The following is a 14454-nucleotide window of genomic DNA, read 5'->3' on the forward strand; positions in this document are numbered from 1 at the left end:
TGCAAACCAGGCAAAATCAAAATGATTGGCCAAAGGAAACCGGAAGAAATGCTCCATAAAAGTACTTTAAACTGAGGGTGCAACTCAGCAAGTCAGGGAGTGTCCCTCTGAGTCTGCCCATGTGTCTATCCACACATACTGTACTCTTTTTCCTCTTAATAAATACTTCACTTGCTTCACTACTTTCTGTCTTTGTGGAAAATCTTTTTTCCAGGTCACTGACCACTGCCTAATGGCTAGGATCTGGTACTTTTACCACCATGACCTGGCCTCAATCTCTGGCTGGAAACCAAAGCCCTGATACAAGCTGTTGCAGGCCAAGGCCACCCAAGATCACTCCCATGGCAGAGAGAGAACTCTGGTGTCTTCCTCTCCTCTTATAAAGGTACTAATCCTACTGTGAAGGCCCTCCTCTCATGACCTCATCTAAACCTAATTACCTCCCAAAGGCTCCATCTCCAAATACCATCACATTGGGGGGCAAGGGTTTCAATGTATGAATCTGGGGGGGCATAAACACTCAGTCTACAACACTACCTATACTTTCAGTATTTTAAAGTATATGAACAGATTATTCTTTAAATTAACTTTTCCAAGATGTGCAAGGAGCTAGTTATAACCACTTCATAGGATTACTGCAAACATAAAAATAAATAGTCTGTAAAACACTGAGCTCAATTTTTGGCATACAGTAAGTGCTCAGTAAAGGAGCTTTAAAAAGGAGATATAAAGAGAGAGAGAACTGTCAACTGGCTAGAAGATAGCTGTTTACTGGAATACACTATTGCTGTGATACTGTGATTTATAAAAAGCATAGATTTAGTCTTCATCCCTGTTCCTGGCACAGGGTTCCTAAAAACCCGTGAAATTTTCCTAAGTGATAAGAGCAATAAAGATGCCTTTTCTTGGGGAGGTCCATGCTATGTGGCATGCAGGATCTTACATCCCAAACAGGAGGAGAAGGACTGCAGGTTGAATCAAACTCCAATGGTCAATCATACCTATATACTGAAAGAAAGAAAGCAAAAGTCCCTCATCCGTGTCTGACTTATTGCAACCTCATGGACTATACATACAGTCCATGGAATTCTCCAGGCCAGAATACAGAATGCTATGTGGCATGCAGGATCTTACATCCCAAACAAGAGGAGAGGGACTGCAGGTTGAATAAAACTCCAGTGGTCAATCATACCTATATACTGAAAGAAAGCAAGCAAAAGTCCCTCAGTCGTGTCTGATTTATTGCAACCTCATGTACTATACATACAGTCCTGGAATTCTCCAGGCCAGAACAGCCTTTCCCTTCTCCAGGGGATCTTCCCAACCCAGGGATCAAACCCAGGTCTCCCGCATGGCAGGCAGACTCTTTACCAGCTGAGCCACAAGGGAAGCCCAATAATACTGGAGTGGGTAGCCTATCCCCGCTCCAGCGGATCTTCCTGACCCAATAATTGAACCGGGGTCTCCTGCATTGCCGGTGGATTCTTTATCAACTGAGCTATCAAAAATCAAAAAGGACAAAGTTCAGAGAGCTTCTAGGTTGGTGAACACGTAGAGGTACAGGGAGAGTGGCGCCCTCTAGAGGATCCACATTCCTTCCTGTATTCACTGTCTTTTGCATCTCTTCCATCTGCCTGTTCCTGAGTTACATCCTTTTATAATAAACCAATAATCTAGTGAATAAACTGGTTTCCTAAGTTCTGTGAGCTGCCCTGGCAATTAACTGAACCCAGGGAGGGAATTATAGGAACCTCAGATTTACAGTCAGTCAGTGAGAAGCACAGGTCACAACCTGGACTTGCGATTGGCATCTGAAATGAGGACAGTTTTATGGGACTGAGCTCTCAACCTGTGGAATCCAAGCAGACAGTGTCAGAATTGAGTTGAATTGTGTCAGAATTGAGTTGAATTGCAGGACACCCTGCTGGTGTCAGAGAATAGCTTGGTGTGGGGAAAGAATCCACACATTGGAATTGGTGTCAGAATTGTAACTGCAAAGCTGTATTTTATTTCCCTATTTCAGAAGGAATTTCAAATCAAGAATTTTTCCAACTTCTCCATTCCTTGTAGCCACCACCCTGTTACCTCTGAAGCAGACAACACCACAATGGACTTGACCCTCCACTTATACTGCCCCCACTCTGAGCCTACCCCAAACTGCTGTCAGGAGCTAGCTGCTTGCTCCTCAAACGTGAGGCTCCCTACGCCTAGAAACTGAAAAGACAATCCTTTCCCCTAGTTTATCATTGGAAGCAGTGAAAGAAGCACATATTTTAAGACAAATCAGCTTGCTATAACAGAAAGCATTATCACTTTGAAATCATAAAGACCCGAGTTCAAATCTTTTTCATCCTTCAGATGCTATATATATACTGGCCAAATAATACAACATGAATTAAACTATCAGTTACTTTAACTTAAAAGAAGAGTACTATGGAGTTTATGATTAGTAAGATTACAATTATACTGTTCATTCTAGGAATCAGCAAACTAAAATGGACTGGAATGGGTGAATTTAACTCAGATGACCATTATATCTACTACTGTGGGCAGGAATCCCTCAGAAGAAATGGAGTAGCCACCATGGTCAACAAAAGAGTCCTAAATGCAGTACTTGGATGCAGTCTCAAAAACGACAGAATGATCTCTGTTCGTCTCCAAGGCAAACCATTCAATATCACAGTTATTAAAGTCTATGCCCCAACCAGTAACGCTGAAGAAACTGAAGTTGAATGGTTTTATGAAGACCTACAAGACCTTTTAGAACTAACACCCAAAAAAGATGTCCTTTTCATTATAGGGGACTGGAATGCAAAAGTACGAAGTCAAGAAACACCTGGAGTAACAGGCAAATTTGGCCTTGGAATGTGGAATGAAGCAGGGCAAAGACTAATAGAGTTTTGCCAAGAAAATGCACTGGTCATAGCAAACACCCTCTTCCAACAACACAAGAGAAGACTCTACACATGGACATCACCAGATGGTCAACACCGAAATCAGACTGATTATATTCTTTGCAGCCAAAGATGGAGAAGCTCTATACAGTCAACAAAAACAAGACCAGAAGCTGACTTTGGCTCAGATCATGAACTCCTTATTACCAGATTCAGACTTAAATTGAAGAAAATAGGGAAAACCGCTAGACCATTCAGGTATGACCTAAATCAAATCCCTTATGATTATACAGTGGAAGTGAGAAATATATTTAAGGGCCTAGATCTGATAGATAGGAGTGCCTGATGAACTATGGAATGAGGTTCGTGGCATTGCACAGGAGACAGGGATCAAGACCATCCCCATGCAAAAGAAATGCAAAAAAGCAAAATGGCTGTCTGGGGAGGCCTTACAAATAGCTGTGAAAAGAAGAGAAGAGAAAAGCAAAGGAGAAAAGGAAAGATATACCCATTTGAATGCAGAGTTCCAAAGAATAGCAAGGAGAGATAAGAAAGCCTTCCTCAGAGATCAATGCAAAGAAATAGAGGAAAACAATAGAATGGGAAAGACTAGAGATTTCTTCAAGAAAATTAGAGATACCAAGGGAACATTTCATGCAAAGATGGGCTCGATAAAGGACAGAAATGGTATGGACCTAACAGAAGCAGAAGATATTAAGAAGAGGTGGCAAGAATACATGGAAGAACTGGCCAAATAAGATCTTCACGACCCAGATAATGATGATGATGTGATCACTAATCTAGAGCCAGACATCCTGGAATGTGAAGTCAAGTGGGCCTTAGAAAGCATCACTACGAACAAAGCTAGTGGAGGTGATGGAATTCCAGTTGAGCTATTTCAAATCCTGAAAGATGATGCTGTGAAAGTGCTGCACTCAATATGCCAGCAAATTTGGAAAACTCAGCAGTGGCCACAGGACTGGAATAGGTCAGTTTTCATTCCAATTCCAAAGAAAGACAATGCAAAAGAATGCTCAAACTACCGCACAATTGCACTCATCTCACATGCTAATAAAGTAATGCTCAAAATTCTCCAAGCCAGGCTTCAGCAATACGTGAACTGTAAACTCCCTGATGTTCAAGCTGGTTTTAGAAAAGGCAGAGGAACCAGAGATCAAATTGCCAACATCGACTGGGTCATGGAAAAAGCAAGAGAGTTCCAGAAAAACATCTATTTCTGCTTTATTGACTATGCCAAAGCCTTTGACTGTGTGGATCACAGTAAACTGTGGAAAATTCTGAAAGAGATGAGAATACCAGACCACCTAACCTGCCTCTTGAGAAATCTGTATTCAGGTCAGGAAGCAACAGTTAGAACTGGACATGGAACAACAGACTGGTTCCAAATAGGAAAAGGAGTGCATCAAGGCTGTATATTGTCACCCTGCTTATTTCACTTATATGTAGAGTACATCATGACAAATGTTGGACTGGAAGAAACACAAGCTGGACTCAAGATTGCCGGGAGAAATATCAATAACCTCAGATTTGCAGATGACACCACCCTTATGGCACAGAGTGAAGAGGACCTAAAAAGCCTCTTGATGAAGGTGAAAGAGGAGAGTGAAAAAGTTGGCTTAAGGCTCAACATTCAGAAAACGAAGATCATGGCATCTGGTCCCATCACTTCATGGCAAATAGATGAGGAAACAGTGGAAACAGTGTCAGACTTTATTTTTGGGGGCTCCAAAATCACTGCAGATGGTGATTTGCAGCCATGAAATTAAAAGACTCTTACTCCTTGGAGGAAAAGTTATGACCAACCTAGACAGCATATTGAAAAGCAGAGACATTACTTTTCCAGCAAAGGTCCGTCTAGTCAAGGCTATGGTTTTTCCTGTGGTCATGTATGGCTGTGAGAGTTGGACTGTGAAGAAGGCTGAGCACCGAAGAATTTTTGCTTTTGAACTGTGGTGTTGGAGAAGACTCTTGAGAGTCCCTTGGACTGCAAGGAGATCCAACCAGTCCATTCTGAAGGAGATCAACCCTGGGATTTCTTTGGAAGGAATGATGCTAAAGCTGAAGCTCCAGTACTTTGGCCACCTCATGGGAAGAGTTGACTCATTGGAAAAGACTCTGATGCTGGGAGGGATTGGGGGCAGGAGGAGAAGGGGACGACCAAGGATGAGATGGCTGGATGGCATCACGGACTCGATGGATGTGAGTCTGAGTGAATGGGAGATAGTGATGGACAGGGAGGTCTGGTGAGCTGCGATTCATAGGGTCGCAAAGAGTCGGACACAACTGAGCGACTGAGCTGAACTGAAGATTATAATTAATGAAGTACCTAGTATGTACTTGCCAAATGGTAATTAACACTCTTTAATATAACCATTATTTTTACTAACAATAATAGTGAATGTTTAAAGTACTGTATTTGACATCTGTTTTACAGGTTATGTCACTTGGATCTTTATTTCTTGCAATTTGGAAGAAAAGATAACTTGATTTGCCTACTCCATATCACCTAGAAAAGCTGGATAAAAAGTATAACAAGCATTTTATGTTATATAACAAATACAGGCAGACTTGAGATTTTAAGAAAGAGAAGAAATCTCCTGAGGTCAAAAAATGAAAAGGAAATTGAAAAGTAGAAAGAAAACTGGAAGCTTAGGTTAAAAAAGAAAATTTCCTTAAGAATTGAAACCTTGGCCTGTGCGAAGTTTGAATGTATTCTACTTATATGGAGTTTATACCATCTGTGCAGTCTTAGAATCCCAGCAGAAAAATTAAAAACATAGTTCCAGGCTGATAATAATCCTTGGTAATTAGTAGAAACAAAGACAATCCACCCCCTCTCTCCCTGCAGAGGAGTACTAATTATCTCATTTAATTCTCACAACTGTCCTATGAAATAGTATTATCCCAATTATAAAAGAAATTCAAATTTAGGAAGGTTAAGTGATTTGTCCAAAGTCATCTAGCTATTATCTGAAAAAGCTGGGATTTTAACTTGCTTGTTGTTCACTCAGTTGAAACACATTTATCAGTATCTTATACTGCTAATCTTCTTTGTGCAAATCAGTAGATAAATGCAACTGCTTCTTTCTCAGGTTTAGCAACTCAGTAAGCATGAAGGCAGCCAGGATCTCATGAAACCTGAAGGATTCCCCCCGGCTCTGTCTACCAAAGCAGCTCGGTCCCCTCTGGCAAAGGACTTAGGTTGCTGGAATATTCTGAATCAGGAAGAGAAAAAGCAACAGGCTCCCTGAGCTAGTGGGGCATAGGATACTGCCAAATGGATCCTGGTTACTGATATTAATGGTATTAGAATAAACATACTATAGAAGCCCAAACAGAATGTATTTACTATTGGAGTTAAGTCAGGATAATAAAGCTGTTGTGATAAACACAAACATGTGAAATTGAAAATTAATGATGACAGCTTAGTCACATCAGGCTCAATATATTCCTAAATATTATTTGGGTTGCACAGCATTCAGAAAATCCCGATTTACAAGCATAAATAGCTGCAAATGTGTTAGCACACACTGATCATCTTGTGTATATGCAGGTTTATAAAAATAGTTCTAAATATTTTTCAAAAATCGTATCAAATATTTGAGGATTTTTGAAGCCCCGCACCCCACAATGTTCTAATTGAACAAAAATTTGGAGCAACCAGACAAAAAGTTCTCAGAGATCCCTCTATTCTCAATCTAGGAATACAGCATACATAGTAAAGTGCAAATTTATAAAAAGGAACCAGTACGCTCCACACACCCTCTCTCCCTTCCAGGGTGAAACTCTCTATCCTCCCATCTCCGATTCTGCCACCACGACCGTTATTACTCTACTTGTTAAGCTCTATTTCCCATTTCCCCCACTCTTCTACACTTTAGTCCAGCTAATCTCAAGTAGACTGTACCTTGACCATACTTTCTTACCTCCAGGTGTTCATTCATACTGTTATTGTCACCTTGGATTTATTTTCATTATATTTTTTAAGGCTCATGATATACTAAGCACCATGCTAGATAATTTACATATATTTTCTCATTTACTTCCATTATGATACATCCTGCCCATTCTTAGTTATTTGTAAATAATAACCATTATTAAGTACTTACTTGGTGCCATATATTATATGATGAGTGCCTCACACTGCTCATTTAATCCTTGTAGCAGCCCATGAAACATGGTAACACTATTGCTCTCATTTTATAATGAGAACACCGAGGCTCTGGAAGGTTAAAAAACTTGCCCAAGGCCAGGTAAGGGAGAGAATCCCCCCTGGAAAAGTGCTGTCTGAGCTCAGAGAAAAGATGGTAAAGGATAGGGTGAAGCTGTCAGGAGATGGTGGCATTCTAGACGACATTCACAAAGGCAGTGCAATAGGAAACAGTGTGGTGTGCAGTCAGGAAAGAGATCAGCCTTCAGAATCAGCAGGCCTGGGTCAAACACCTAGTTTTGTTTTGTGACTTCACTGCAACTATATTTTTCTCATCTCTGAAATGGTGATAATAGGCTTCACCATGTATAATTAAGATTAAAGTTAAACATGATATGTAAAAGTGCCCAGTACAGGACTAGGCCTATGGTAGGTACTCAGTAATAAATAAATGTTACCTCCCTTCCTTTCCCCTAGAGGCAGTTCAATAATCCATGGTCTTAAGAACATCATTTTTATCTCCACTAAACTCCAGACATGTCTCCCTTCTACAAGTTTCCAAGCCTTACAAGGGCTTTTGGAGGTGTCATATGCCAAAGTCATTGAGCACCTTATGTGGTAGGGTCCTTAACCACCACTTCTCAAACTCATTCTCACACCACTCACCTGTGTAGGCCATGTTCTTCGGGTTGCCATAAGGAGCCCCAGGCTGCACGGGGCTATAAACAGGGTTCATTGTGGACAACTGAGAATCCTACAGAAAAACAAACAAACAAACAAAAAACCAGCATTGATTATTGATTGCTCATTCTCCCTGACATCAGCTTCTGATCTATAATCTTCAAGTGACACAGAGAAGCAACGTAGTATAACAGAAGGAGGACTTAAAAAAAAAAGCCGCTTGTTTGTACCTGGCCCTTTGCTAGACACTTTTCCCACTGTACACATGAAGATACTGAGAGGCAGAGAAGTGACACAATTGGCCTAATGTCAGCCCCAGCCTTTTGATTCTCAGCTCAGTAGTAGTCCCACTATCCCATAAGTTCAGCTACCATGAGTGTACTGTGTGGCACTGGCCAAGTCTCTTCCCCTCTCTGGGCTTCAGTGTCCTGACATAAAATCAATTACTTCAGGTTCTCTGCGGTCCTTTTTAAGGATGCGTGTCTATGAGCTAGGACAAGATGCACTTCTACTGCTCACCAGGGAGCCCCTGTGCCTGGTAATAAGCACACAGACTGCTGGAAGAAGAGTAGCAAGTGTGTTATCCACCCTTTGTACTTACAGAAGACAAGATACACTAGCAGCAGTTTTGGGGGAAAATGGGAAATTATTGCCATTGACCATTTTAATGCAAACAAGGAAACACAGCCAAGGTCTCTTTCAAAATTTATTCAAGGGAAAGAAACAAACTTGGAAATTTGTGTGCAATAAGTATCACCTGCACAAGTGCTGTGTTAATTACTTTAATGAAGCACATTCTCCATTCTGATTAATGGAGTATTAAGCTCTATTAGCCAGCCAATTTGTCCCATCTTGTTTAGGGAACCAACTCTGATACACAGGCCAACACATGTTTGAAAACGTGTCTCCAAATATATTATTTACACTTCATAAAAATCAAGCTATTTCCTCCTAACTAGGCTCACATGATAGAAAGGCAATATCTTAGGTCATTAACTTCTTCCATAAAACCTCAGGACAGGAAACAAGTCAAAAGCTGAAGACAAGCAGTTAAAGTCAACAGCTGGCTTGATGACAATTGCTCTGAGATTAATTAGCCTGTCCAGGGTTCTGGAATGAGAGGTGGAGGAAAGATGGGTTCCCAAAGAGAGGAAGGTGGGGCAAACAGGTAAAAAAGAAAATGCCATTGGTCAAATTCAGACGACAGAACTTCTTGAAATGTACCCAATGTGCAGCCCTGGCAAATCACCCCAGGGCAACAGGCTAGATTAAACCATCATCAGTTGACAACCTGAAACTAGAACAACCTGATGAAAGTTATAGGAAATATACACATTCCGGCACAAATTAAGAAAAAAACATACTTGCAGCCAGAGTTATCCAAGAATACTGCCAGAACGTGCGTGTGTGCTCAGTTGTGTCCGACTTTGTGATACAGACTGTAGACCACCAGGCTTCTCTGTGCATGGCATTTACCAGGTAAGAATGTTGGAGTGGGTTGCCATTTCCTTCTCCAGGGGATTTTCCCAACCCAGGAATCAAATCCACATCTCCTGCATCAGCAAGCAGATCCTTTACCACTGCACCATCTGGGAAGTCCACCGTCAAGTACATTCTCTCTCTAAATATAAGTACTCTCCTGACAAGGTGCTAAGAGAGTTCACAGATATTAAAATACATTGCAAACTACAAAGTGGAATGCAGATATAAGTAATGATGGTAATAGCCTTGGATCTCTCTTCTACTCAACAGGTTCTCTGTTAAATAAGCCAGGGTAAGGAAGACTGCTAAGCAGCACAACGGGTCCTACAAATATCTGAGCACTCTCCTACTGAGAAGCTACTCTTTGTTGCTGATTGGACAAAGTTTGAAATTGCTCTTCATAACCAAAGAAACTCATCAGTTTTGAAACTGGTCTCCTGCTGCTCAAAAATGAGAACCACAGCCACAGAAGGAGACCATGCCTGAGCAGCACTCCAGAACAGCGTGGACTCCAACCTCAACAAATCACTGGCAGAAATGAGATCTGCCAGGGGTTCAAAATGCAGAATAAGAATACAATAGGCAGACAGATTTCCTGGCTTTCAAGGGAAGGTCAGCCTTTTACAACAGAATCCACACACGAATAGTTTTAGGGACAGGCTAAAAATGAGTAGGAAGATCACAAGCTCTATTATCAGGCAGATTTAGGTTCAAATTCTGGAACTGCCACATACCAAATGTGGGACCACAGGCAAGTCCACTAACTTTCCTGAGCCTCAGTTCCCGCTAGACTCAAAATGGGAAAGAATAACACATACTTTGCAGAGTTGTTGTAGGTATTGTTTTAAAGCTAGGTTTATTGAGGTACAATTTACATGTAGTAAAATCTACTCCTTTTAGGCATACAGTTCTATGAGCTCTGAAAAATGTATATAGTTGTAGAAACAACAACACAATTAGGATACAAAGTATTTTCACCATCCCCAAAAGTTCTCTATCTTTGGGGTCAACACCCTCCCCTTAAATCCTAACTGTGGCAACCTTTGTTTTCTGTTGTTGTTTTGTATACTCAAATATCAACTTTTATTGTAACAAGATGAAAAAAGTGAGGCTGAGAAATGGCAAATGAACAGCCTGAGGTCACAAAGTAAGTAAGGGACAAGGTTAAGACTAGCACCCCATATCAAAGACCTAAATGAGACAGCTAAAAAGATAAAACTCATAGAAGAAAAAAGAAAAGATAGCAAAACCTTTACAACCTTGGATTTGGCAATGGTGTCTTTATTATGATACTAATAGCCCCTGAGAGATCCCACCATGGAGGCAACTACTGGGTCCTTGCTGGACACACACAGGCAGTTATGAGAAAATAAAGGCACTGACTGCCTGACTTCTATTCCTGCCAGCTGTACAGGATATTAGCTGCCACATGCTATCAGTCCAACCTGATTTCACTTCTTGAGTAAGATAAGTGCCAAGGTGTAGTCCCATTTAGCTCCCTCTCTAGAGCTGAGTATGGAGTTGCCCCTGCTCCCTGGGGTTGAACCACAGTAAGTCTACATTACTTGTGTCAGCAAACACAACTCTGCAATAGCTTCTCATCTCATTCAGGATAAAATCTAAAGTCCTTACATGCTTCAATCATGTCTGACTCTGCAACCCTATGGACTGTATGTAGCCCGCCAGGCTCCTCTGTCCATGTGATTCTCCATGCAGGAATACTGGAGTGGGTTGCCATGCCCCTCTTCCAGAAGACCAAAGCGGGATCCTCCCCACCCAGGGATCCTTCCCATGTCTCTTACATCTCCTGCACTGGCAGGCAGGTTCTTTACCACTAGTGCCACCTGGGGAGCCCCTATAAAGGTCTACGAGGACTTACAGATCTGGTCTCACATGCCCACCACTCTGGTTGCAACTCCTACTACTATCTCTTGATTTCTACAAGGGACATTCTTGTTCCCTGAACACACATGTATGCTTATGCCTCAGGGCCTTTGCACTTGCTCTTTCTCACACCAAAAATGCCCTTCCCCAGATATTCAAATAACATACTCCCTCACTTCATTCAGGTCTCTAAACAAATGTCACCGTGTCTGAAGTTAATTCCTTAGCCAACCTATCTAAAAATAACTCCTACTGTTATTCTGTCCCCAATTTCTGTTTTACTTTTCCCATTGACCCCAATCATTAACTGATATCCTTTCTTGTCTATTTGCTTATTCTTTCCCCCATTAGAGTTGTAAGTTCCATAAGAACAAAGATTCTGTTTATTTTTTCTTGTATCCCCAATACCCAAAATATTACCTAGTATATAATGGTCACTAAATGCATAGTAGTTGAATACATAATGAACCATCCTTCATGCTTCCCGCAAAAAAACAACTCTGGAATAGCTTCAAGGTGTTTGGCACTTCTTGGCATATTTCAGTTAACAACTTGGCTTCACATCTCTCCAGCATTTACTTCCAATGTTCAGAGAAGCCTCTACTGATAACTCATCTTGGGCAGTACAAGCAGTGGTGAGCTGAGTGGCAGCATGATGACTAAGGAAAACAGACAGAGACTGCTAAAGACTTCCCTCCTCGTGGAGCTGGACTTCATCCCCAGACTGTCTGACAAGTAGCCTGCTGCTGCTGCTGCCCTCAAAAATATCTGAACAATCTCTTTCAAATCAATAGCAAAATCTATGAGCAGAAAATGACAAGAAAAATTTCAGGGGTGAAGAGTGAACACTTAGAAGTACCATATGCAAAACAGGTTGCAGTGATTTAAATTAACGTAATTTACAAACTACCTATATAAGGTTTTAAAGAACTTTACCATTTACAAGGCTTATATAGATGGTACCCAAATTATGAAGAGTTTGGTTAAGATTTTTCAGCTTTACAATGGTACCAAAGCAATATGCATTCAGTAGGAAAATACTTTGAATTCTGAATTTTGCTTTTCCTGGGCTAGTGTATGCAGCGCAATACTCTCTCATGATATTTGGCAGCAACAGCAATAAGCTACAGCTCCCAGTCAGTCAAGGGTAAACAACCAATTTACATGTGCAACCATTCTGTATCCATATAACCATTCTATTTTTCACTTAAAATATAGTATTTAATAAATTATATGAGAGATTCAACATTACAAAATAGGCTTTGTGTTAGATGATTTTGCTCAAATGTAGGCTATTGTGTTCTGAGCATGTTTAAAGTAGGCTAGGCTAAACCATGATGTTTGGAAGGTTAGGTGCATTAAACGCATTTTCAACTTAACATGAGTTTATTGGGATGAGATGGCTGGATGGCATCACCGACTTGATGGACATGAGTCTGAGTGAACTCCGGGAGTTGGTGATGGACAGGGAGGCCTGGCGTGCTGTGATTCATGGGGTCACAAAGAGTCGGACACAACTGAGCGACTGAACTGAACTGAACTGAACCTCACTGTAAGTTAAGAAAGATCTAGTTTATAATGAGATTTTAATCACTATTTCACTTGATCCTCTGAAGTAAACAACACAAGGATTGCTAATTTCATTTGACAGATAAAGAAATGAAAGCTTACAGGTTTAATGTTTATTAGAATGGATACTATTAAAAAAACAAAAAGATATAGCGTCTGCCCAAAGGAGGCTATGGTCTAGTTAGGGAATTTTGAAAGTTAAATAAAAATAAACATGCCAAAAATAATGAAACTTTTAAGTTCAGAGGTGGAACTTCTGGAATACCTAAATTGCTTAGCAAACCCTCTTCCCTAAAAGCAACAATAAAACTGAATGAAACTGTCAAAAACAACTATTTTGGGCCTCTGAAAATTAACCAAAGGTATATATCAAACTGAGAAATTGTAATATAAGAAGAATTACTGAACCATATCAAGAACAGTGAGAATCTGTATCATTTTAGGCTCAGGCTGCTCCTACCCTATAGCCCCCAACTCCCTGGAATAATTCCATCATGCCAGGCCAGAAGGATGACTTGCCAGAGTGGACTGATTTAATTTGACGCTGAGTGTAGACAATTTTCTCTGGATACTGCCCAGAGTCATTGTCAAAAACAACAGAGGGACAATCTGGGGGAACAATAGTAAACTATCCAGGAGGGCCACTACTGCAGCTGGCCTAAGGTCTTAATACTGGTTAGGGCAGGCAACAGGCCTGCAGGTAAGCCAGAAATTTTAAAAGGAGTCCTTGGGAACAAAAGATGAGACCCACTATGGGATCCCTGGTGATGTGTAAGGTTTCATACACGCTAAAGAGAAACTGGAGCAGTTCTAGGTATCTATAGACCCAATGTGAATATAAGGCCTTGAACACACTGAAAGTAAAGGCTGGAGCAGAATTGCAAAAATTGCCTGAACTCTGAATGCATTCTCCCATCAACAAACAAATCCATCAACAAAGGGTGGAAGATTTCCTGGCCTAGGGCTGAAACCAGTCATTGTTGACCACTAAACTATGCTGACCCAGGGGTGACCTTCAGGAAGCCTAGTTTAAAAATTAAAATAATATTTAAAAAAATATTCCCTGGTGGTCCAGTGGCTAAGACTCCATGTTCCCAATGCAGGGGGCCTGGGTTTGATCCCTTCATCAGGGAAGTAGATCTCATACGCCACAACTAAGAGTTTGCATGCTGTTAAAGATACAGATTGCTGTAACTAAAAGAACCCACATGCTACAAGGAAGACTGAAGATCCCATGTGTGGCAACACATAAGACCCAGCACAGTCACATACATAAAGATTAAGAAAGAAAGAAAGAAACTCCTTTCATAGAGACTTTCTTTAAATAAATATGTATGACCACAATAAACTACTTGCATGTTAAATAAATAAATGTTCATGGTTAAAAAAAGAGACATCAGCAGTCACACATTACAAAGACAGGCACTATGAAGTAGTCTTGTTAGGGGAAGCACACTAACTGAAACCTCCCACCCTGGTCAGGCACCATAGTAACCATTTACATGAGTTGTTTTATGACAGGAGATCCTGGTAAGGAATACAGAACTAATACGCCACCACCAACCAGAAGAGTTCGGGAAACGTCAAAAGGAGACACCATGTGTCCGTCTACTTCCCAGAATCCCTCTCGCTAGCATTCATCTTGGCTGAGCAATGCGTGTGCCACCAGGAAAGACTCTGAATTAGAATGACTGGCCAAAGACAACCTGGAAACTAATCCCATCACCATAAAATCTGAGACTGTGAGCCACGTGGCAGAGCAGTTCTCCTGGG

General features: G+C 41.0%; 1 protein-coding gene across 3 annotated transcripts in view; it reads right to left on the reverse strand.

Annotated features, from left to right (window-relative positions):
• The window catches only part of FAM168A (family with sequence similarity 168 member A), a 64480-nt gene extending 56679 nt beyond the window's left edge, over positions 1 to 7801 (reverse strand). For all 3 annotated transcript variants that reach the window (XM_068989235.1, XM_068989233.1, XM_068989234.1), the window contains exon 1: positions 7732 to 7801. In XM_068989235.1, the coding sequence (XP_068845336.1) occupies positions 7732 to 7801 (70 nt within the window). The remainder of the gene's footprint in view (positions 1 to 7731) is intronic.
• Positions 7802 to 14454: the final 6653 nt, after the last annotated feature.

This window comes from Capricornis sumatraensis, chromosome 16 (assembly GCF_032405125.1).
Source record: "Capricornis sumatraensis isolate serow.1 chromosome 16, serow.2, whole genome shotgun sequence".
Taxonomy (NCBI): Eukaryota; Metazoa; Chordata; class Mammalia; order Artiodactyla; family Bovidae; genus Capricornis; species Capricornis sumatraensis.